The following is a 24953-nucleotide window of genomic DNA, read 5'->3' as shown; positions in this document are numbered from 1 at the left end:
GATATATTTTTGTTCTTTGTTAAATCTCATATATTAATCATATAAATACATTATTGAATTTGTTTGGTTTTTGGTTTTGATTTTTGGTTTTTAGGTTTTCTCCCCTTCGCTCCATTTATTCACCGCTTTTATCTTTTCTCCTCATCAACTATTTGCATTTGTCTTTTGGTTTTCGTTGCGTAGAGCAACCGAAGGTCGTGAAAGAGTCTACTTTAATAATAATAATAATAATAAAAAAAAAGTATTATTACAATAACAGCATAACGTATAACGTAACTCAACTATCAAGGTAGATAGAATAGAACAGAAAATACATATTAATTAATTAAACGACTGCACTCCGGGACTTCCAACCAGCTAGCTTTCTATTTTATTTTTTATTTATTTTTATTTTTTTGTTTGTTGTTCTTGTTGTTGACTGGCTGCCTCCCTTTTGCGCCATTCATCCATCCTACATCGTACATCGTACATCGTACATTCATCATACGTCATGCTTTGTCGTCCTTATGTCATCTCTTCAACTCCATTCCTCCTCTTCTCCATTTGGGATCATCAATCCCACAATCGTATCTAACCTCATGCTCATGATCGACCACAGGTGGGCAGATTGACCCGGAAGAACACATTGAGTTCGATGAGGGAGGCAAAGACCATGAAGACCAGGTACATTACCAGACAGGCGGTGCCCACCTTCTTGTCCAGCTTGAACTTGTTCGTGGAGAAGGTCATGTAGAGCAGAAATAGCGTTGATAACAGTGTAATCGCCGAATACTCCAATCCGGCCGAATTGATGGCCACATAATTCTGGCCCGGCTGTATGGGGAAGAAGACGGCCTTGATGAGCCAGGGTACACCCAGGCAGAGCAGGATATCGAAGGTGTTCGAACCAATCGAATTGCAAATACCCATCGATCCATGTCCTGTCAATGCAATCAAGCAAATCATAATAATTCTCAGGGATCATATCTCATAGACAAGCCAACTCACCGCGCTTTGCCACAATCACACTGGATACCGCTTCGGGAACACTAGTTCCAGCCGCCAGGAAGGTAATACCCATTACGGAATCGGGTATCTTCAGTGTGTCACCTGGGGAAGAGATCACAAAATTGATAAAAGATATATTTTAGTCGAATTTTCAACTCCTAAGATGTATTGGTGAACATTGTTGAATTTTGTTGGTGTATTTGCTTAAGTAAATAAATTCAACAATATTAAATATGATCTTATATGTGGAAATTGATTTTATTACTAAAAAAAACTTGTTAAGTTTTGGTTGAAATAATTTCTCATATAACCAAATTTATCAAAACTTACACCAATTATTGTTATTAAATTTTAAAAATTGGGGAATCTATAATTTTCAATAGCAAACTTCGCCTGAGAAGCCTTTGTTGTTGAAATTGTTGTGAGGCTTAAACTATATTTTAAAATTTCTCATTTAAAGAAATATTAAACAAGAATTTCTACACAAAAAAAAACAAAGTTCAAAACTGTTGTTGAAAACCTTAATAATATCTCACCAATTATAGTTATCATCCACGCCACCACATAGGACAACGAACCGATCCAAACAATGCACATTATAAAGGTCAGGGGGAAGATCTTGTTATTCTTGGCCTTCTTGCAGTCAGGTATAGCGATGCGGAAAAGCAGGTGAATTGGCCAGATTATTAGCCAGGTGAACTGGGCAAAGCAGCTCTTGTCCTTGGGATAGGTGAGCAGGGAATAGCCCTCCTCTTCGCGATCCTCACCAGCAGCAGCAGCAGCCGCCGGCTGTGCCTCTGCCTCAGCTCCATCTAATGGTGCCATTTGGGCAATGATGGCTCCACCACCACCAGTTCCTCCTCCATCGCCACTTGGTGTGCGTGTTGTTGTAGTTGTTGTCATTGTTGTAGTCGTTGTTGTAATAGTGCTTATCGAGGTGGTAGTGGTGCCACCAGGAGTACCAGCAGCCTTGGCCTGATCATTATTGAGTCCTCCGTTTAGCTGAATGCTGGCCATATTCTGGCAAATGCGATTCTCCACAAGTTCTGAATTAATGGAAATTATTTTGTATGATAGAATATATATATATAAATAATTGTATAATGAATTTGTTGTGTGTAGGGTGGTGTGTTGTGTGTGTACCTGGTTCCTTCTCATTGCTGTTCTTTGTGTGTATGCTGCAGTTGGAGGACCGGCTGCGCGAACGCGCCTGCTTCACGCCACCTGTATATAGTATTGTGAAAGTATTTTTTTTGTGTCCAGTTTTTGTTTGTTTTTTTATAGCTACATATATGTGGTGTATATATAATCATACCTTTAGCACACTTTTGGAATGATTTATCGAAATACATGACCGCCAGATAGACGGCATAGAGAGAGACCAATATCAAGGCCTCATACCATTCAACACGCTCGTCATGCATCACACAAATGAGAATGGCGACTGTGACACCATAGGCAATGCTATCCCGCGTCAATGGCCACCAATCCAGGGGTATAGTCTATATACAAATTCAGTATTTTAAAGGATATAAAGATTTTGTTAGGAGAAACACTTGCCATGCCAGCTCCAATGCCGCAACAGGCGGCCACAGCCAGGATATTAAAGACCGCCGAACCCACAATGGTGCCCACACCGATGTCGCCCTCTGTGATAAAGGTGCCTATCACGTTCACAAACAGCTCCGGGGCAGAGGTGGCCGCGGCCATGAACGTGGCCCCCGCCACATCGTTGGACATGTTGAGTGCTAGGGATTTATATATATTTAATATTAAAACTTCGATTTGGGACTCCAATTAAAACCCAATCTGCACTCACCTGCACATATTTTCTCAACTGCTGGCACAAAGTACTCATCACACACTACGGCTAAGGCTACAAATAAATATAAACTGGCTATAACATGAAGTACAACAGCACCGGACTGTCTTTGCGCCTCCGAGAACAGGTCTCTGGGGAAGTCATCGATGGCGGGCTGTGTGCAATTTATATCTAAAAGATATAGTCAGTTAAATAGGTGATGAAATATATGCAATTAAATTAAACTAATATTTATTAGATTAAATTTATATTCAAATAATAATTTATATAATTAAATTAAACTGTAAGCTAATATAGTCTGTCATTCAATAGTTTAATAGTGTTTGTTTTTATTATGAGAAATTCTGAAATATATTCATTATGTATTCATAACTTCTAAATTCTATTTGGGAGACTTGCAGAATTCAACATGTAATTAATTACACATGTTATTTTGAATTGAACAATATCATCTTAAAAATTTGATAAGCTTATTGAATCCGTAATCAATTATAAGCCAGCTTAAAATATTTGCATTTATTATATCGATATTTATCAACATTTTTATATGACAATTTTTCAATAAAATCAAAATTTAAAAAACTCATAACTAAGCCAAAAATTCATATATTTCAATATGGCAAGTCTTCCTATGTTAGTTTTTCTTAGGTTAATCAAACTGCATACTCAACTTAAAATGTAAAAAAAAATTTAATTTTTATCAACTTTTAAAAATTTTAAAGATGAAAAATAATTGAAAATTTTCGAACAATTTTTTTTCCCTCCGGAAATAGCCAGAAAGATTTCCCTGATAATGCTGATCAAGAATATATATGATTTATAGGGTCGGAAAAGGCTCCTTCACTTAGTTTTAAGCTTCTGACTAAAATTATAATACCATTTTTTGAGTAGGTATTTATTAATATTTTTATATGACAATTATTTCAACAAATTACACTTTAAAAAACTCATAACTCAGCCAAAACTGCATTAATTTTAATTCGGCAGGCGCTTCTATGTTAGTTTTTTCCAGGTTTATAAATCTGCATACTTAATTACAAATTTTTTAAAATTAAAAATTTTGATACATTTTTGGACAATTTTAAGGATAAAACCCCTTAAAAATGTTAAACAAATTTGAAAAATTTATTTCTCTGCCGGAGAAGACTAGATTGATTCCCCTGTTGATACTGATCAATAATATATATGATTTATGGGGTCGGAAACGATCCCTTGACTTAGTTTTAAGTTCCTGACTGAAGGTGCAATACCATTTTTTAATCGATATTAACTATAATTTTTTGAGAGAATTTCTTCCAAAAATTTAATGTTAAAAATATTATACCTAAGCCAAAAAAGGATTAATTTCAATTTGGAAAGCAGTCCTATGTTAGTTTTTATAAGCACAATAAAACTGCATACTCCATCAAAAATTTCAAAAAATTCAAAATTTTGATCAATTTTTTGACAATTTTAACGATGAAACCCCTTAAAAAATGTTGAAAAAATTTGAAAAAGACATTTTCTTGTGGGAGATGCCTAGATCGATTTCCCTGTTGATGCTGATTAAGAACATATATGATTTATAGGGTCGGAAATGACTCTTTCATTTAGTTTTAAGCTGCTGACTCAAATAAGAGTACCCTGAAAGCTTGTGAAGATTGTATGTTCTAAAAAACTGTATATATTATTTAAAGAGTGTTTATGTTGTTTCAATACAATCAATATATGTTTTCAAAAATGTATAAAACCATTCCAGTCCATATTTCGTGATCAATTATGTCTTTATAACCGATAGCATCAATTGATTATAGCAATTACTATCTAGAAGACATCAATTTACTGCAATTTGTTCCAAAAGAGTTCAATCGCAATCCTCCCATCAATTATCTTAATTTTTGATGGATTGTGTTATGAATTTTTATATGATTATGATCTGACAATTCACTGGTTTTTAAAAGAAAATAAGGGTTTATTTATAAATAGGGATTTTTATGATCCTTAAATATGTTTGAATGTGTTTCTAATTATATCACATATATTATAATATATTTAACTTATAGTTCAAATATCAACTTATTTTAAGGGCTAATTAGAGTTAAGCTTTTAATCTTTTATTTATAGTTCGGTAGCTATGTTTATGGGCTTTTTTATGTCTTTTTAAACCATAGGTATCATATTTGATTTATAATAGTTTTAAACTGTAAATATTTTGTATTGGTAAATCACTTATTTTTCGCACATTTCATACTGTTGCCGCTGCTAACAACATAAAAAAAGAAACAAAACAAAAAAACCACCACGAATTATGCAAATCGGATCGATTGATTCCCGAATTCCCGAAAATTTTCCCCGAGAGCTGCGCTTTTCTTTTATTGGTGTATTTTTTTTTTTTGTGGCAGAGTCAAGCGTCGGTAATGAACTGAACCAGCAGCGCTGCAAGAACGACCACAAGACTGGCGATCGGTGCCCAGAACGAGACCAAGATCTGGGGGCAGGCCCCCACCAAGCCAAGGAATCGAATTGAAAACTCAAAACAGAAGCCGAAATAGAAACTGCACGACAATACAGTAGGCACACAGTTACAGATACAGATGCGGAGACCAAGGCAGATACAGATACAGATACATTTACAGATACAGATACAATATACCGAAGTTCGGCTTCGGGCTTTTCTTCTTCTGGCGACGATCTGTCGCCACTTGACGCGCTCTCGATCATCGATCAAAAATGTGCTGGCGGCGGATCGCCAGCGGAAGCGATAAATACGCCTTTGATGTCATCAAATTGAATTGTAAAAAATAGAAAAATAGAAAAACAACAACAACAAATAAATAACTAAATAAAAAGAAACAACTAAAACTGAAACTAAAACTGAAACCCGAGTCGAAATTGAAATAGAAACCGATACCGAAACGGAAAGCTGGGCCACTGCACTTGGGAAAAAACTAGAGCAAAACTTTATTTAAGAAACATTTCGAAAGCAGTGACATAGCAGCATATTTAACCTAAATTGGTCATTCTTATAAAATAAATCAAAGAATTATATAAAAAAAAATATTAACAAAATACAAATACAAATATTATTAAAGTTTCGACATGAGTTTTTATAAGAAAACTTTATTTAAAAATGTTTCTAAGACAGTGTCATAGCTGCATAATGTGACCAATTTGAGCTTTATTTGGAATACATCAAAGAATTATTTGGAATAAAAGAAAAATATGAAGAAAAGTTCCTTTTATATCAAATGATAAGCCATCAGATCATTTCCTTGAATGTAATATAAATTTAGTGATATATATATTTATTTTTTGCGGTGCAAAGCACCTGAGTGGAGACCCCGTGCCGAGAACAAGAAACACTATCCAACTTGGAGCCGCAAATTGGAACAATAAATGCTGAGCTGACCAAACACAACGGCTAAAGCCAGACACAATAGCAGCAGTCACCCATAATAACAATCGATTGGGCGGCATAAGTTGATAGAGACATAGAACGGTACAGATACAGATACAGATACAGATAGAGATACATTTACAGCTATAGATACAGATACAGATACAGATGCTAAGGCCTGACCGTAGGTCGAGATATATTCAATAATTAGACGGACAGTAATCAGTCAGGCATATGAAATGCCATTGTATTTCTGACCCAATCAAACGAATTGTGTGCTTGATAGCCGCTTATGTCAATCGAATCATTATCATCATCATCGATTAACGCAGCGGATTAGTGATCGATAAATACTATGATAGGAAAATGGGTTCCTTCGAAGGTTAGTTTTGTTTTATGGCAATTTTAAAACAAAACCAAGAGCAATTAACACTTGATATCATTTATATCATTTAAATCGGATCATTTATATCATTTTGAATCGATAACAAATCTATAGGATATAGTTTAGTTAGTTTCTAAACTTGAAAGTTTTGAAACTTAATATATATATATATATTAAGCTGGGTTATTATTATGATTGCAATTTATCGTTATTAAAATTCTATCGATATCCTTTTATCTAAGCAAACTAAATTATATGATCAGTTAAAATGATTATTTAGTAATTCAATTCAAATCTAAGCTGTATTTATTAAGAAATCATCATGCAAATAATATCGATACTTGTATGATTATTAAATTGTAAGAACATGTCTAAGTTGTCAATCGATTGATTGTGTCCTTAAAATCGATAAATAATATTTATTTACATTTCTGTAGTGTGACAATTTGCATAAATTTCGATAAACAATTGATGATAATGAATCAATTATCGCGAACGGAGTTGGAGGCGTGGATGATATATATATTTTGGGGTGATGCTGGGGCAAATGAAGATACAAATGCAGTTGTAGATGCAGTTGCAGATGCAAAGAGAAATGAATAAAGTCGAAGTAGGAGTCAGAGTCAAAGTCTGGCGTCTGGCGTCTGCCTTCTGGGGTCAATTGAACCAAACGCGTTTTGTAACTGTCGGCCCGCATAATGCAATAAATGCTTCATAAATAATAATAAACATTTACAGTGCTCCATGGTTATTACTGATGATATTAATGCGGGGTGTGGAGTGGGTCAAAGTTGGTGTGTGTGTTGTACCGAAGGCGTTGCTCTTAATGATAATCAATTTAGCTTGGATAACAATCAGCAAGCAAAAAACAACATTCAATCACTGTAAATTAAGTTAACTATAATTGAATATTATTATTTTTCTTTGAACTCTAGAGATTTGATTTCTAAATTTCGTAGTAAATAAAACCAAATGTTTGTAGTGATTCATTTGAGCTTGGAAATACCCGTCTTTGATTTTTGTTTTCTAAACTAAAGTACTTGAAGTATTTGTTTCCAAGAAATGTGCTTAGCTAAAGATGATTAAGCAAATTCCTTAATTGCTATGCTTAAAAACAGAAATAATATGATAAAAATTTCAATTCTTTCCTTAATTTTTGGCTAGTCATACAGAGAGAGAGTGGTGGTGTGTAAAGTCCCCAAAAAGTATTCATTTGCGCAATGTGAAAAGCCCAGAGTTTTCCGGGAAAACTAGTAAGAATATTGCCAAGTAGCATGCGGTTGCTGCATATTACGTATCCGCCTCGTTGTCTCGTTGTCACAATTGTTTTATAGTACGACTTGGAGCACATCGCCACGCCGCTTCAACAGATATATACATATATAAATATATATATTTAAATATCCAGTATATATATATATATGCGGTACCCCGTATGTAAGTTCATTTCGGTTTTCTCAGTACATAAAGTAAGGAAAATCAGTGCGACAATGCGTTTTAATCCGACTTTTGTGATCCGTTTAAAGACACATTCGGAACGAACACAGAACACAGAGCTCAGAGCTCAGAGCTAGCTCAGCAGATCGGTTCAGAAGAGATCTGTGTGTGTATATATATATATATATATCCCATTTTTAGTTAGTTAGTCTTACTTGGGGATGTCTCTTCTGTATCTCTGTATCTTTTGGATACGGGTTCACCCGCACCTGCACCCAAGCCAGCCAATAAATTTTCTCTAGCAAATACACTAAACTATAAGTTGTATTTGTTTGTCAAAAAAAAAGAAAAAAAAAAGGTCAAAGATTTAATTTGTTTATTTTCGTTTAATTTGGCTTAATTATTTTTTGTTTTGACAGCTCGGCCGTGCTCTCTGTGCTCTCGGCGCATCATTTTGTTTTTGACTTTACGCTCCATTGGTGGCTCACAAAGACATATTCGATTACGATTCATTACGCCCATTTTGCCCCATTCGATTACACACAAAAAAAATCTATATATATATATTGAAATAGGGTTCTTTTTTGGGTATTTATGCTGCTTGATTTTTTGTGTATTTTAGTTTTCTTGAGTTGAAAAACATTTAAACAAGATTTGTGCATGTTTGGAGGTACACAAATATTTATATTCTTCTTTCAAAATTATAGGGTTAATGATTTACAATTAATTTAATATTTATTTTAAATGTTTTTTTCATTTAAAAATGTATATATTTTTGTGAATTAATGTAAATTAATTAAAGCGCAGAATATTCTCTTTAAAAATTTGAAAACAATATATATAAATAGATTTTTTTTTAATAATACAGAAAAAAATTAAAAATAAATTTAAAAAATTAATTAATTAATTAAAATTAAAAATTTATTTATTTTAGTTGTTTTTGTTTAAATCAAATTAAATGAAAATTCGAAAACATTAAATAAATTTCATATTTTATAAGAAATTATACAAAAATATTTAGTATTTTTTAAATTTATTATATATTTTTAACATTTTTAATTTTAAAAATGTATATTTAATAAATTAAATTAATATTAAAAGCAGAATATTCTCAAAAAGATTAAATATATTCAGTTAAATGAATTCTAACCAAACATTGCGTATACGCCACGTTGCACATTAAAAGATCGTCAAAAATCTCGTAAACCTACAAAAAACAAGCTTAAAATACACAAAAAAATGTAAAAAAATATATTTAAATATTAAAAAATTAAAAAAAGCATAAAGCATACATTTAAAGTAACTAAGAGAAATAGAAAAAAAAAACTAGCAACAAGCAAAGGCACTGTGCATAGTAAATGTCATTAAGATTCACTTAATGAGCCAATTTAGACAATTGATCCATATGCCTTAGTTTACGCGCACACACACCACACACACACACACATACACACACTACACACACACCACACACACACACACTCGCAGGCAGGCACACTCGCGGGGGCATAAAGAGAACTGTATATAAATATAGAGATGTCTGTACAAAAATATGTGTAATAAAGTCACCAGCAACAACAATCATCATCATAATAATAATGATAATAATAATAGTTATAATATAGTCTTTGACTATGTATGACGTCACACACACGCACACACACTTAATTGCAATGCATTAAAATTATTCCATTATTCATTTCGGTGGCTTAATTGATTTATTAAATTTTTTGTTTCTTCTGGCGCCGCCACACAAAACATTCAAAAAACAACAGAAAAAAAAAATAAAACGAAATGAATTAACGAAACTGTAGTAATTAAAATTAAGAGTAGGGCATAATTTATGTATCTTTTTTTGTTTTTAAGAAAACACTTGATAGTAGTTTCTCCACGGCTTTTGCTCTTTGTAGTTATTAATTAGTTTTTGTGGACAAGGAGGACACACTTGTTTGGGGGACGGGGGTCCTAATTAGCTCGAGACTTATCTCGATCTTAGGCTTACGAAAAAGGGGGACTTATAGTTTATAGTTTATAGTTTTTTTTATTTTTTTTATTGTAGATTTTTTTTTTTCTTTTGGATTTGAGTTAATTTAGTGTAGTTATGTACCCGTAGTGCTGCTAAGACCCCAATAGTCTTCCATTGCTGCACGGTGTTCGGTGTTGTAGTGGTGATGGACACTCGTAAACTGCGATGCGCCGTTGTATGAAGCGCAATCTCAAATCTCAAATTCCCCACTTCAATGGTGTTGATTTTTTCTCTTTTCCTTCCTCTTCGCCTTGTGCCGTTTCTTTTCGCGTTTCTCCAGCTTCCCCTTTTTTGCTTTTAGTTTCTTTTGCTTTTGCCTTTCCTTTCGTTACGCTTCTTTCCTCTCACCTTTCCTTTCCTCTCCTTGTCTTTTCCTTTCCTTTCTTTCCTTTTCTTTTCCTTTCTTTCCTTTTCCTTTTCTTTTCCTTCCTTTTCTTTTCTTTTCCTTCCTTTCCTTTTCTTTTCTTTTCTTTTGCTGCCTTCTTTTCAGCTCGGCTTAACTCACACAGTTATCTCAATTTGCGCATAAAGATCCACAAAAGGCACGTAATCCAAGTGTGTTTGTCGTCTTGACAGGTGGGCGGTGGGTACAGGGGCGGAGGTGGATCTCAAAGGGGGCGTAGGGGTTTCAAAAGGGGGCGGAAATCTGGCGAGGAAGGCAATTGAAGCCCCCACACTCACACTCACATACGGACGGACACTGGATACGGGAAACACACACACTTTGCTCACACCTCGCACAGAGGTTTTTGCATCGCGTTTCGCTTTTGTTAATCGGGCGTTAATCTGTACGTTAAAAAATATATCGATAACATAAATGAAACGATTTTTTCGATCAAAAGAGCAGCAATGACCAAAAGCTAATAGTTTTGAATAAAAGACCAAGAGAATCAACCTTATGTTACTACCTATAAATGTTTTATTTTAGTGTTTACTTGTAATATAACAATTAAATTGACAGATAAAATTGATTTCGAATATTTTCATAAACAAAAGATTTTATTTTATACAAAAAACAAAGCAGTAATGACCAATAAATAATAGTTTTGACTTAATCAACCTCTTTTTAGTGCCTAATAATCGTATCTTTTTGGTTTAAAAACACGATATTGATATGATATGATATGTTTTCAATAAAATATAATGGTTAAATAAAGTAAAGTAAGATTAAAGTTCCCTTTACTACTATTTGTACAAATTTTATTCTTTTTAATTAACATTTATATTTTACATCGATAACAAAATCCATTTAAGATCATTTTTAGCCTAGGCATAGAGTAGAAAATCTACTTAGAACCGCTGACTGAGTTTGTTTGCGTTTTATTACATTAAGTTCACCAATTAAATATCATCAGATTTTCCATTCGCTTGCCGGCAATTTAAAAAAAGAGAAAGAAATAAAAATAAAAAATAAAGCTAAAAAAGAATGAAAAAAATAATACAAAAAAAAAAACGAAAAACAACATGAAACGAAATAATACAAATTGTACTCAAACCAGGCTCGATGTTCGATGCAACGAGTGCAACATGTTTAAGTTCGAATTCGTAGCCCTATCAAAAATTTTCCTGATCATTGCTGCTCCACTGAACTTAACCTCACAAAAGGAAAAGAAAAGCAAAGAAACTAATAGAGATATGGTCAGAGATCTTTCAGTTTTTTAGCTCACAAATCTCGCTGAAGATGTTTTGAAATGTTTTCTTTTTGTGTTATTTTTTTCAAAGGCACATGATGTGGATATTTAATCGTTGTGTTATATTGAATTATATATTTTCCGCTTTGCGGAAAACTTTCACTTGATGGCTATTGCACAACAACAAAAACACTAGGACAGAGATCCCGTTGGAATGCTGCTGTCTTTCTTTTTTTCGTCTCGTTCGCGGCACTCGCGTGCTTCTACTCGCTGGCATAAATCTCGATCTTTCGTTATCGTTTCCGTTCTCGTTCCTTGATGAGATGGCGTTCTCTCTCTCTCTCTTTCTCTGTTCGCTCTCGTTCTCTTTCTTTTTTTCAGAGTTGATTTTTTGGATTGGCTTGGATTTGATTTGGTGACTTGTGTTGTTGTGTGTATATTGTCTTGATGCCGCCGACGTTGACGTTAAACTGATTCTGAATCGGTGTTTGGAGCGCTTTAGTCCAAGCCGAGCTCTCACTGTTCTTTTTTTTTTTGTTGTTTTGCTCTTTTTTTTGTATTTTACTTTTTTATTCGCCGAGCTTGATTTGGTTTTATATATGGTGTGTGTGGATGTGTGTGTGCCATGTATGTGCAACTATGTATTATAGTTAAACTGATTGTAGGCTAATACCAGCATCTATTCAGAGGTGAGTGTGTGTGCCTGCATTGTTTGCCTGGGTTTGATTTTCGTGTGTGTGTATTTGCAGTTTGTTTTCTTTTTTTTTCTCTTTTTTACTTTATTATTATTTTGTATTTTCTTTATTTTTATTTAGCTTTTTTTTTGATTTGCTTTCTTTGTTAATTTTGAGTTTATTTTTTGGGGCATCAAAGGTCAAGTCATGGTAGACCGATCAACTAATTAGAGTTAAGCGCAGACTCGTGCCATCGCTTCGGTTCAGTTTGGGGCTTGGCACCTGACCCACTCCCTAAACGGGCTACACGGTTAGAAAAGCATATATAACACCTTTTTTCAAATAGATATTTATCAAAACAACTCAGTATTGGTTAATAAATATTAGGATTAAACGAATATTTTTTGTTTCTATTAATTAAAATCAGTAGTTTTAAGTTTTATCTAGTCCTATACCAAGTTTCAGATCGATTGGTTAAGTACTACGATCAGGAGAACATATTTAGTTACTCACTTGTAAGAACACTTAATGCTTTTGCCAAAAAGTAGGCAATACTTTTAATGCTCAAGCAAGTTCCTTAAAATTATCCTTAGAATATTTTAAAATGTATACATATATCTCTGAAAACAAAACAAAAAGAAGAGTTCTAGCATCCCACTTATAATATGTTTAAATAAATATCAAGATGGGGGTTATATGGGTCTTGATCATACAATTTATTCGCTGTGTAAACCACTAACTATCTAGCCAAATAAAGATTGCTCATCGCCTTTACCATATCCAGCTTATCTCGACCAACTTGTCGGATATTCCCATCATCAACACACGAGAAGGGTTTACCTTTTTACTATTTACTACTCCCCAAGTATATATATTTATTTAAGCATATTCTCTCGGTTTACGTGACATCGCTTCATCTCCAACCAACGAGATGTATTCCATAAGACAGATATGAATGAAAAAGCAGCAAAAGGCAAATATATATACTAAGTACACAAGGTGGGGTGATTACGGTTGGATTAAGGGAGGGGGGGGGGGGGACCGAGGGCGGCATTATCATCTAACTAAACAGTCACTAATTGGACAAGAGCGATTTTAATTAAGCGTCCATCTATTAAAATAGACAGTAGATGAGACGATTACCAAAGCACTACTACTATGCATATATGTATGTATTTATATATATATATATATACATTTCTATATGTATGTATATAGGAAGATCTGTATCACACTGGGACAGTGCGATTCATAAATTTAGGCAACTTGGGAAAGGATTTCTTATTGATTTATCTTATTTTCTGACATGTTTTCATACCCTTGACGTGAAGGAGTCATTTCCAACCCTATAAATCATATATATTCATGATCAGCATCAACAGGCGAGTCGATCTAGCTATGTCCGACAAAAATGTATTTTTTTTCAAAATTTTTAAATTTTTTTAAGGGGTTAAATCATTAAAATTAAAAATAAAAAATTGACAAAAATTTGAATTTTTGTTAATTTTATATTGAGTATGCAGATTTATTACCGTAATAAAAACTAACTTGGGACAGCTTTCCGAATTGAAATTAATTTTTTAGAAATTTTAAATTTTTTTTAAAGGGTTGAATCGTTAAAATTAAAAAAAAAAAATTTTAATTTGAATTTTTTTTTAATTTTATATTGAGTATGCAGATTTATTAACATAATAAAAAGTAACTTAGGACAGGTTTCCGAATTGAAATTAATGCTATTTTGACTTAGTTATGGGTTTTTAAAACTCAAAGAATGGGAATATTTTAAGCTTAGTTATGATCGATTTTCGAGAGTGCTATATACTTATTAACTTGTATATAGAACCTCCTAGCTTAAGCTTTTATCATATAAAAACCCCTCTTCTTAGATAGCCTTTGAAATAGATTTATAATTTTTAGAGTACTTATTTAGTTACTTACTTTTTAAATTTGTATATATACTATATCCTATTTATTCTATAGATCCCATATTTATTTTATATCTTTACTTAAGTATTCGAATATAATTCTATACAAATCTCTAAACATCAGCTTAAATTCTTATTACAAATCTCTTCTGATGAACCCTAATCATCTGCAGATTCGTATTAACCTATCTTTATAGTTTTTTAGTAAGATTTCTAGCAGGGCCTTACAGCTGCGAAACGCACGTTACACACACATGTGCTTATACAAATAGATTTTAAATTGAACACGCGTAGCTCATAGTCACGACAAAATGGCAAATGGCGATCGCGAGTGAATATAATTGGGCGTGCGTTCTCATAAATCGTTGCTTGGGCTTTTGTCGCCGCCTTTTGTGGCTGTAAAAGTGGAAATGGAAAAGCACGCAAAGACAGAGTGATTTATTTTGGTCTAGTTCCTTTGGCAGGACTCGTTTATATTTATCTTTTTTTTTTTTGTTTTGTTTTGTATTCAAGGTATCAACAAAATTGTTTTTAAGGGTTTCTCTTTTCTCTTCTCATTTCATTTCATTCTTCATTTTCGTTACTTTAATAACATTAACAATTAAAACTAGGAATTTTATCTCATTCTATCGCTCTTACGCCCTTCGGCTATGTACACGGAAATCACAAATAAAAAGAACACAAGCTAAACGGTCGAATTAACTAAAGTTCGACCTGGTTAAGGTATGGGGTTTGGTGTGTTGACAAAAACAATCAAAGCAAAAAGAATATAAGAAACGTTGCAGTAGTATAAAATCGGTAATCAATTGGGCATGCCCACGCCCTGCTGGAAGCCGAGCGTCTCCTGCTGCTTCTTCACCTCGTCATGCATCTCAATGGCCATCTTCTTGTACCTTTCCGCCTCCTTTTCATTCTTCTCGATCCCATCGCCTCGGGCGTACATCTGGCTGAGATTGGCGCAAGCGTACATATTGCGTAGCTCGCAGGCCTTTCGTGCAAACATGAAGGCCTTTTTCATATCCTTAAGCACCACATAGTCGGAGTCCTTGGGGGGCGTCTTGGGGGAGGCGGCTGCGGCGGCAGCAGCAGCGGTTGCGTTGGACGGAGGAGCTGTACCAGTGCTGGGGGTGGACGCTGAAGATGCAGATCCTGCCGTAGCTGGATCTAGCTTCTTTTGTACACCGGCAATGTGCATGCCAGAGAGGTAGAAGCAGGCGGTGGCATTGTTCATGTCGCAGCTTTTGTTGAGGAACTCCAGACCCTAAGGAAAATAATATAGTTATTATTATATTACATAAACAAAAGTCTCAATGAGATAAATCAGACTTAAGCAAGCTTAAGACTACTTCTGCTCGCTTGAGATGAGCCCGTCTTAGGGGGAATATCTCTCTAGGTGTACCCACCTTCAGCACATCCCTGTCTATCTCCTTGGGCATCGAACTGGAGAATAGCAGCAGGCCAGAGTGTAGGCAGGCATCCGGATCGTTCAGTTGACAGCCCTTTTCGTAGTACTGATACGCCACCCTTGGCTCACCCTTGCTGCCGCTCTTGCCCTTGCCAAGGAAGCTGTAGTTGCCAAACTTATAGCAGGACTTTGCGTAACCATAATCGTCACACGTCGACTTGTACACCTTGGAGGCCTTCTCAAAGTCTTTCTTAATGCCCTCCAGATAGTCGCCCAACAGGTGGCAGGCTGCGAATATATCGATACCCAATGAGAATCATACGATTATAACATTTAGTGTTCATATGCTAATTCCCTCGCAAAAAAACGAAAAAAAAAAAAGAATCGAATTCGTAGGTTATAAATCCGATCGCCGGCGCTTACCTTCCGGCTTCTTTTCCATATAGCAGCCGAAGCGATACTCCATGCCCAGCTTCTCCACGTACTCCTTCACGTCGGACTCCTTTTTCAGGTCGTAGGCCATGGTCAGGTGGGTTTTAATAGATAAAAACCGACAAAAATAAAGTTATTATGACTGCGTCCTGTTTTGTTCACAACACACCAGTGTGACCATTTAGTTATCGATAAATTATACCGTCCGGCTTTGGGAGTATAAAATATACCAAGCAGTATGAAAGAATACCGCTTGTTTTGGTATGTTGGTATTAATCGGCCACTGGAATAATATACCAAAATGTAACCGGCTAGGAATTAGGAATTATTTCAATGGTCTCTTTTCAAAATCAACTTTGAAAGTTAAATTAAAGAAACAAAAAAAAAAACAGACTACAAGTTCAAATGTCAAAGTAAATATATATATATATAAACCAAATCTGGTGCCTGAACACTTCCCCACACAATTTTAGTTCGGCAAAAAAAAAAATTGAAATACAATCTCAGTGTGAGCGCAACCCTCTTGAGGTGCCATTTCACTCGTCGCGAACAACAGCCACACTGGCCGTGGAGGTGTGAAAGAAACCCAAGATTTGCATTTTCCTCTTGTTTTTCCCTTTTCGTTTATCCGTGTCCCCGCTACAAACCAATGCTCATCCGGACAGGATACCAAGCAATTGGCAACCCACAATGAGCGCTCGCAGGTCCAGGAGCGGACCGACGCTCAACTTCAAGGCGGTGCTGCTGGGCGAAGGTGCGTGCCATGGCCATTAAGTGCGTCAGTGAGGGGAAAACTAATAATCCAATTGCAGGCTGTGTGGGCAAGACGTCACTGGTGCTGCGCTACATGGAGGATAAGTTTAATGCCCAGCACTTGAGCACGTTGCAGGCCTCATTTGTCACGCGCAAGGTCTCCCTGGAGGATGGTCGGCGGGCGCAATTAAATATCTGGGATACGGCTGGCCAAGAGCGCTTCCATGCCCTGGGACCCATTTATTATCGTGGCAGTGACGGTGCCCTGCTTGTCTACGACATCACCGATCAGGATTCATTCCAGAAGGTCAAGTCGTGGGTACGTGAACTCCGACAGATGCGCGGCACAGAGATTGCCCTGATCATTGTGGGCAACAAGACTGATTTGGAGGAGCAGCGTGCTGTGGAGTATGCCGAGGCGCTGCAATATGCCCGCACCGTGGGCGCCCAATATGTGGAAACGTCGGCCAAGGAAAACGAAGGTGTGTCAGAGCTCTTCGAGCTACTCTCTCGCCTTATGCTCGAGCAGCGTAGCCAGCGGGAGCCGGATGCGAGTCCGTTGCGTTTGCAGAATGGCAGCGGTGATACGGACGCGGTGAGCATCTCGGATGAATCAGAGACGCCGGGTCAGGGGGATGCCGCCGGCCAGCGATCCTGCTGCGGCATCTAGCCGTCCCATTGTGATATACAGTAATCATAACACTATGTACTAGTAGACCTGTAGCAGATGTTCTTCATCCTTTGTATATATATCTCTGTATATCTACTTATAGCGCGTGTGTTTCTGTTATTAAATAACCTTATCCTTAAATACGTATCTGTAATCATTATGACCCTTGTATTGTGTTGATCCTCATTGTTTGTATTTTTTCTTTTTTTTTTTTTGTTTCCCAAAAAATTGCTCAGATATTGTTTATCGTTTTTTCTCGGCACCTAAAAAGTTAAAAAAAAATTATGTACGTTTTGTAGTTTGTATGCGAAATTTCGAGTTTGCCATTACGGACATTCGATTCATTCTCAACTCTTTGTGTGCGCCAAGCAATAAATTATCATGTACTAGCACTTATCTTGCCTTTTTTTACGCGTCTGATAAGCCCACGAGCGGCTAAAGGGCGGGGCTTATTTTTTTCGAGTTGAATCAGCCGGTTTATAGGGCCAAGAGTTGATAACATAAGTTGAGGCTTCGGGAGTGAAAAGACACTACTTTATTAAGCACATTGTTTCTTGTTAAATATTTATAACTTTACTTAATATATTATATTACATTATATCCAAATTATATATATATGTGTAGCAACAAATTAAGGTCTCAAAAGTGTAACATTCCTTCAAGAAAATTAAATTACATTTAAAATGATTTGCAAACTTATTTATAGGTCTTTTATATTAAAAATTTCTGTTTGATTTTATGATTATTAACTATATTCTAGTAGTATTATTATATTTTTAGCAACGCACTGTATATATTTTCTTTTATTCTTTAATATTTTCAAGAACATCTCAGCTTTTAAGTTATTTTTCAAAAGGTATCATAAGAAATAACTATTGTTTTGAATTATTAATTGATTTACAAAAAAGTAAGTTCGGCAAGCCGAAGTTTATAGACCCTTGCATTATAGAATCAAATCGCAAATCGATCATAACTAAGCTTAAAATAGAATTATTCTTTGATTTAATATTTATCCATATTCTTCTATGACAAATTTTTCCACAAATGAAAGTTTTAAAAACTCATAACTCAGCCAAAAAAGCATTAATTTTAATTCGGAAAGCGGTCCTACGTTAGTTTTTCTTAGGTTTATAAAACTGCATACTCAAATTGAATTGTAAAAAAATTCAAAATTTTTATACATTTTTTGACAATTTTAACGATAAAACCCCTTATAAAATTATGAAAAAAATTTTAATTTTTATATTTCTGTCTGAGATGGCTAGATCGATTCGGCTGCTGATGCTGATCAAGAATATATATGATTTATAGGGTCGGAAATGACTCCTTCACTTAGTTTTAAGCTTCTGACTAAAATTAGAATACAATTTTTTAATCAATATTTATTTATATTCTTATATGACTATTTAATGGAAAAATTAGAGTTTAAAATAATCATAACTCATCTAAAAATGCATTAATTTTAATTTGGAAAGCGGTCCTATGTTAGTTTTTCTTATGTTTATAAATCTACATACTCCATTAAACATTTTAAGAAATTCGATTTTTTTTTTAAATTTTTGCCAATTTTAACGATGAAACCCCTTATAAAATTTTGAAAAAAATTGAAAAATTTATTTTTCTGTCTGAGATGTCTAGATCGACTCGGCTGTTGATGCTGATCAAGAATATATATGCTTTATAGGGTCGGAAATGACTCCTTCACTCAGTTTTAAGCTTCTTACTAAAATTATAACACCCTGGAAGGTATAACAAGAAAAAAAGAAATAGGTAAAAGAAAGGAAACTTTGGAAAGCCGGAGCTTCTATACCCTACAAAACTTAATTATTTTTCGGATATATTTTAAGATATTTATTGATTTTATTTAAAATAGAAGAAAGAAAGGAAATTAACTATGGGAAGCTTAAAGATAGCTAACTAAACCAAACATGAATTAATTTCAATTCCAAATGCTTTTCAGTGCTGGTTTTTATTATTATTTATTATTTATTTTATTATAATAAACAAATGGTGATCTTTTTTTCACTATAGACCCTCGAAAAAAAGAGCAAGTAATCAAATTATTTCCACAAAATTATACTTTTACCCATTCGAAACCTCGATTAATTCTCGACTGTGTTTCCCTTTTGCGATTGACGGAATAATTGAAAGCTAATTACACACATCGATGCGATGCCTAATGATTTCTGTTGTTGTTCTTTGCGAGTCCTTTGGAACTTTTCGTCCTGTTTGCTGTCCCACAAGTGGGCCAAATGGGTAAATATAAACATATTAGTCTGCGGGAAATCGCTGTAATTTTAGTGTTCCCTCGACTTGGTTCATGACAATGGGCCATTAATTTTTGTTTTTAGATTCCAGGACATCGGAGCAGCAGCAGGAGGAGTAGAAGTATATAGTGCATTAATGTAATGGCCAGAGATTGCTCTGTGTGCTGGCTTTTATAGTCATTGCAATTACGCGGCCTTTGGAAGGACACCTGTGCGGGTTTCCACAGGTGGGAAGAAGAAAGGTTTTCCCCCCGTAACTCATACCTTTTGCAATTTTTCTTTTTTTTTTTGTTTTGAATTTGAAAGGAAAGGTAGGCTAGTATAGGTCACTCATTTGGTTTTCATTTGTCGCCAAAGTATGAAGCAATTGCTGCATTTGCTAAGGACCTTTTTGGTCTTTGGCTTTGTGTTGTTCTTTACGCTGTTGACCAGGATCTTTAAACGCTGCCTGGATGTCAGTCACTCGCTGGCCATGTGAGTGGGAGTAGGAGCAGGAGGAGGAGGAGCACCCCAGAACAGGTGAAACAGGTAGGGTTATGGGGTTTTAACAATATCGCTAATCTGGAGTAATGTTTACCCAACCTAGGAATGTGTGTGCTTGTGTGAGTTACCGGGAACTTATCGGCTGGACAATCAATAATGCCCGTTGCCTTATCGCCCTCGCACTATTTTCTCTAAATGGAAGTGAGACCTATGAGTACAGTGGAGATTGTATGACAAGAGAAACCATAACTACAAACTACAATTTATGTTAAGAGTTCAAACTAAAAAGAATTCTAAACAAGCTCACTACAACTCTTGAATAAAAGTAAGAAATACAACAGAAAAATGGTATAAGATATTTTTACCCTATCTAAGGGTTGTTGAGCCACCTTATCTAGGTTTTACTGTAACCCATTGAGTGCTTGGTGGGTAAGTGCTCTGTGGTTGTTATCTGGGTAACCCAAGCACATGTCGATGGCTGTTCGATCGGCTCGGTTCGTTGTCAGCGGTTGGCGCGGCCCGCTCTTGCTGCTCTTTCTCGTCCTGGTTGTCACTCTGGTGATCCTTCATCGTGTTATCCAATCACCTTTGCTCAATCAATATGAGATTTTGCACAAGCATTTGGAGAGAGGAGGATCATCATCATCATCATCATCATCATCCATCTCCTCCACTCGTAGCATTCTCTTGTGGAACGATTTCTTTGGTGATCCACGATGGAAACTATCCTGGGATACCTTGGGACCACAGGAGTTGCGCGAGGAGCTCCACTGTCCGGTCTATCAGTGTGAGGTGACCAATCAACATGATTTCCTGCCCGCCGTGGAACTCTACGATGCTGTGGTCTTCCATGCCGCCCAAATGTTTCCACTGCTGGAGCAAGTGCCGGCCAGGAGGAGCCCCAAACAGATGTATATCTTTGCGTTGATGGAGCCACCGGGAGAGACGAAACATCGATTGGATGATGAGCAGGGTTTCTATAATTTGACAATGACCTATCGCTTGGATTCGGATGTGGTTTGGCCATATGGTCAGATTGTGGATATAGAAACGGGTGCTGTGGTGGCTCCCAATTCAAATCCTAGTTGGAGAAAGCCACCGGTGGTGGCCTATAACGATACGGAGATATATGATCTCTGGGCGGGGAAGAGCAAGATGGCAGCCTGGTTTGTATCCCACTGCAAGACACTGTCCCAGAGGGAGGTCCTGGCCGAGAGGCTTCAGACGTATTTTCAAGTGGATATCTATGGAAAGTGTGGAACACTCAGGTGAGATACATATATGATTTTCTTTTATAGATATTACTAACTGGAAATTGAGTATATATATTGTATTATATTATATTTTATTAATATATCATTTTATGTTATTGGATTAATTATTGATTAATTTGTTTGTTATTTCATTTAATATCTTTGAAGCCAGTTAATTTCACAACTAAAATTATGAATCACATATTCTTATCAATCAATGAAACGTGAAAAAATTGCAAACAAATCAAGCTTAATCACAAATATTTGATTAATAATAATAATAGTAATTTTATAGAGTAAAAAATATACAAATATTATTATATTACTATATTATTATATTATTATATTATTATATTATTATATTATTATATTATTATATTATTATATTATTATATTATTATATTATTATATTATTATATTATTATATTATTATATTATTATATTATTATATTATTATATTATTATATTATTATATTATTATATTATTATATTATTATATTATTATATTATTATATTATTATATTATTATATTATTATATTATTATATTATTATATTATTATATTATTATATTATTATATTATTATATTATTATATTATTATATTATTATATTATTATATTATTATATTATTATATTATTATATTATTATATTATTATATTATTATATTATTATATTATTATATTATTATATTATTATATTATTATATTATTATATTATTATATTATTATATTATTATATTATTATATTATTATATTATTATATTATTATATTATTATATTATTATATTATTATATTATTATATTATTATATTATTATATTATTATATTATTATATTATTATATTATTATATTATTATATTATTATATTATTATATTATTATATTATTATATTATTATATTATTATATTATTATATTATTATATTATTATATTATTATATTATTATATTATTATATTATTATATTATTATATTATTATATTATTATATTATTATATTATTATATTATTATATTATTATATTATTATATTATTATATTATTATATTATTATATTATTATATTATTATAGTATTATATTATTATATTATTATATTATTATATTATTATGTTATTATATTATAAAGTATGTTTAGCAAATAATTAGATCAATTTACAAAATTAAAAAGACTTTACTCATGAATTGTATTCAGTATTAGAGTCCTTTTAATTTATTTACAAATTTAATTATTAAACTGTTACCTTATTAGTATTTATATTTTGTTCTAGAAGACCTATAAATTACCATTTTTAGAGAACAAGATTTATGGCTCAATTTTCTCTTACAAAAATAATTTACAATTTAAAAATAAAATCATTTAAACATTAAAAATAATAATTAAACCTTTTTCCAGTTGCGCTCGGGGTGATCCCTATTGTGACGAGATGCTGGACACGGATTACCTTTTCTACCTGGCCTTCGAGAATTCGCTGTGCGATGACTATGTGACCGAGAAGCTTTTCGATGCACTTCGTCGGAATGTTATTCCCGTGGTCTTTGGTGGAGCGGATTATTCCCGCATTTTACCGCCACATTCTTATATCGATGCGAATCGCTTTGAGACCGTATCGGATTTGGCTTTGCACTTGGATTTCGTGGGCGGTGATGCCACGGAATATGCCAGTTATTTCTGGTGGAGGCGTCATTACCGTCTGGGCAATAGTTCACCCTTCTGTGACCTTTGTGCCCGACTCCATGAGCCTGGATTTAGACACAAATCGCAGTCATACAATGACATTCAGTCCTGGTGGTTCAACAGTTGTCACCTGGAGAGTCACCTCAAATGGTGAACGAAAAACATGACATCGAAAGGGATGGAGATATATGGTTATATATACATACATATATCTATTGTATATAGTTGTTGAAACAGAGCGAGAGGTTCAACGGAAATTGGTTTGCTCTCTTTGTGTTTATGGTTTCTGTTTTTGGCCTAAACAAACATTGGGCGACTTGTCAAATCGTTAATCACCACCCTTTTCGGTACTTGGTACTCAAATATTCCATATTTGTAATAAGCAACCAGATAAGATATATATATATATATATTTTGTTTTATGAATAGGTTTTGATAGCGTTAATGGGTACACGCATGACTCAACTATCCTACTCACCCACCGATTTTAATTGCGATCACTATCGCGCAAACACACATACACTCTTTTGGTATCTCTTTGGGTTTATAACAGATATAAGTTAAATTTTATTTGTCAATTTAAAACTTGCTGGTCGAATTTCTCAATGTTTAGATACAGTAAATGATCACTTTAAAGTGTAAGAAATTTAAGAAAATTGAAGACAATTCAGTTGAAATGGAGAGTAACTTACTAAATGTATTACAAACTATACCAAATATAAATTATATTTATAATATATATTATTTAAGTCTCTTTTTTATATACCAATATGTATTGTTCTTGACAAAAATTTAAATCAAATTTTTAACTATATATATATTATAGTGAGAATTATTTAATGATACTGGGAATACTAGTGACGATTTTGGGAAATACTTTTTATAATAATACATAGTTTAAAATGTATCTTCAGCATTTATTTTTTATTTGTAAAATAAAATAAGAAGGTATAAAATAATTTTTACAATTTAATTTACATTTAATAAAATCAGTATTGTAATTTGGGTTAAAATCTTCTAACTTGTGAAGGAATCATTTCCGACCCTATAAATCATATATATTCTTGATCAGCATAAACAGCCAAATCGACCTAGACATCTTAGGCAGAAAAATAAGTTTTCAAATTTTTTTTTTTAATTTTATAAGGATTAAAATTGACAAAAATTGAAATAAAAAAATGAATTTTTTTACATTTTAAATAGAGTATGCAGATTTATTAACCTGATAAAACCTAACATAAGATAGCTTTCCGATTTGAAATTAGTGCTTTTTTAGCTTAACTATGAGATTTTGAACTTTTGATTTCACCACAAATTGGCAAATAGAAATATCATCTAAAATGTATGCATTAAAAGTGATCTTGTGGGGAATCAAAACTTCATAACTTGGCCAAAAATGCATTAATTTTAATTCGGAAAGCTGCTCTGTGTTAGTTTTTATAAGGTTAATAGATCTGCATACTAATTTTAATACTTAAAAATCGCATTTCTTTTTCGATTTCTGAAAATTCAAACGCCTTATAAAATAAAAAAAAATTGTCCAAATTTTTGTATTCTTCTGACATAGATAGATAGATAGATTCGTCTGTTAATGCTGATCCAGAATATATATGCTTTATAGGGTCGGAAATGACTCCTTCGCCGACTAAAATTAAAATACGCTCTGCAAGGGTATAAAAATATCAACCTCAATATCCTGCTTTGTTAAACTAACATAAGCATCTTTTTAAATCGATTTCCGAATCATTCGATGATC

At 33.7% G+C, this 24953-nt stretch overlaps 4 protein-coding genes and 1 long non-coding RNA gene across 8 annotated transcripts; 3 read left to right on the top strand and 2 right to left on the bottom strand.

Moving 5' to 3' along the window:
• Window positions 1-6: 6 nt before the first annotated feature.
• Window positions 7-12321, bottom strand: zyd (sodium/potassium/calcium exchanger zydeco). Of its 4 annotated transcripts, XM_086835396.1 has the most exons (9): window positions 11701-12321; window positions 10115-10819; window positions 2807-2980; window positions 2548-2735; window positions 2303-2489; window positions 2131-2211; window positions 1524-2033; window positions 988-1089; window positions 7-920 (listed from the first exon to the last, which is right to left on the bottom strand). In XM_086835396.1, exons 2-9 carry the CDS (start codon window positions 10146-10148, stop codon window positions 583-585), a joined length of 1614 nt encoding a protein of 537 aa, XP_086691522.1. In that variant the 5' UTR covers window positions 10149-10819; window positions 11701-12321; the 3' UTR covers window positions 7-582. The 4 variants fall into 4 exon arrangements, with proteins under 4 accessions (XP_086691522.1, XP_086691523.1, XP_020803656.2 ...); XM_086835397.1 differs by lacking the exon at window positions 2131-2211; XM_020947997.2 differs by lacking the exons at window positions 10115-10819; window positions 11701-12321 and adding an exon at window positions 5031-5417.
• A 2379-nt stretch (window positions 12322-14700) lies between these two features.
• On the bottom strand, window positions 14701-16331 carry Coa7 (Cytochrome c oxidase assembly factor 7). The gene is made up of 3 exons (XM_020948004.2): window positions 16092-16331; window positions 15667-15956; window positions 14701-15524 (listed from the first exon to the last, which is right to left on the bottom strand). Exons 1-3 carry the CDS (start codon window positions 16189-16191, stop codon window positions 15066-15068), a joined length of 849 nt encoding a protein of 282 aa, XP_020803663.1. The 5' UTR covers window positions 16192-16331; the 3' UTR covers window positions 14701-15065.
• A 73-nt stretch (window positions 16332-16404) lies between these two features.
• Window positions 16405-17915, top strand: Rab21 (RAS oncogene family member Rab21). The gene is made up of 2 exons (XM_020948001.2): window positions 16405-16854; window positions 16913-17915. Exons 1-2 carry the CDS (start codon window positions 16791-16793, stop codon window positions 17521-17523), a joined length of 675 nt encoding a protein of 224 aa, XP_020803660.1. The 5' UTR covers window positions 16405-16790; the 3' UTR covers window positions 17524-17915.
• A 2150-nt stretch (window positions 17916-20065) lies between these two features.
• On the top strand, window positions 20066-20619 carry LOC110180372 (uncharacterized). The gene is made up of 2 exons (XR_002319453.2): window positions 20066-20318; window positions 20377-20619. It is a non-coding gene; the product is annotated as an uncharacterized LOC110180372 (long non-coding RNA).
• A 104-nt stretch (window positions 20620-20723) lies between these two features.
• FucTC (alpha-(1,3)-fucosyltransferase C) lies at window positions 20724-23946 on the top strand. The gene is made up of 2 exons (XM_020948006.2): window positions 20724-21541; window positions 22916-23946. The coding sequence occupies exons 1-2, from the start codon at window positions 20742-20744 to the stop codon at window positions 23349-23351; spliced, it is 1236 nt and encodes a 411-aa protein (XP_020803665.2). The 5' UTR covers window positions 20724-20741; the 3' UTR covers window positions 23352-23946.
• Window positions 23947-24953: the final 1007 nt, after the last annotated feature.

This window comes from Drosophila serrata, unplaced genomic scaffold, assembly GCF_035046125.1.
Source record: "Drosophila serrata isolate PLE 108 unplaced genomic scaffold, ASM3504612v1 contig_276, whole genome shotgun sequence".
Classification (NCBI taxonomy): Eukaryota; Metazoa; Arthropoda; class Insecta; order Diptera; family Drosophilidae; genus Drosophila; species Drosophila serrata.
Note: the sequence above shows the minus strand (reverse complement) of the source record. Positions and strands in the feature narration are given on the sequence as shown.

Coding starts and splice junctions, on each gene's coding strand:
- Rab21 (XM_020948001.2), top strand. CDS start 16,791: ATGAGCGCTCGCAGGTCCAGGAGCGGACCGACGCTCAACTTCAAGGCG. Junction 16,855..16,912: donor GGCGGTGCTGCTGGGCGAAG/GTGCGTGCCATG, acceptor ATCCAATTGCAG/GCTGTGTGGGCAAGACGTCA.
- zyd (XM_086835396.1), bottom strand. CDS start 10,148: ATGGAAGACTATTGGGGTCTTAGCAGCACTACGG. Junction 2,490..2,547: donor GCGGCATTGGAGCTGGCATG/GCAAGTGTTTCT, acceptor ATTTGTATATAG/ACTATACCCCTGGATTGGTG. Junction 2,034..2,130: donor CAGCAATGAGAAGGAACCAG/GTACACACACAA, acceptor CCATTAATTCAG/AACTTGTGGAGAATCGCATT.
- FucTC (XM_020948006.2), top strand. CDS start 20,742: ATGTCGATGGCTGTTCGATCGGCTCGGTTCGTTGTCAGCGGTTGGCGC. Junction 21,542..22,915: donor GGAAAGTGTGGAACACTCAG/GTGAGATACATA, acceptor ACCTTTTTCCAG/TTGCGCTCGGGGTGATCCCT.
- Coa7 (XM_020948004.2), bottom strand. CDS start 16,191: ATGGCCTACGACCTGAAAAAGGAGTCCGACGTGAAGGAGTACGTGGAG. Junction 15,957..16,091: donor TATGGAAAAGAAGCCGGAAG/GTAAGCGCCGGC, acceptor ATATATTCGCAG/CCTGCCACCTGTTGGGCGAC. Junction 15,525..15,666: donor TAGACAGGGATGTGCTGAAG/GTGGGTACACCT, acceptor TATTTTCCTTAG/GGTCTGGAGTTCCTCAACAA.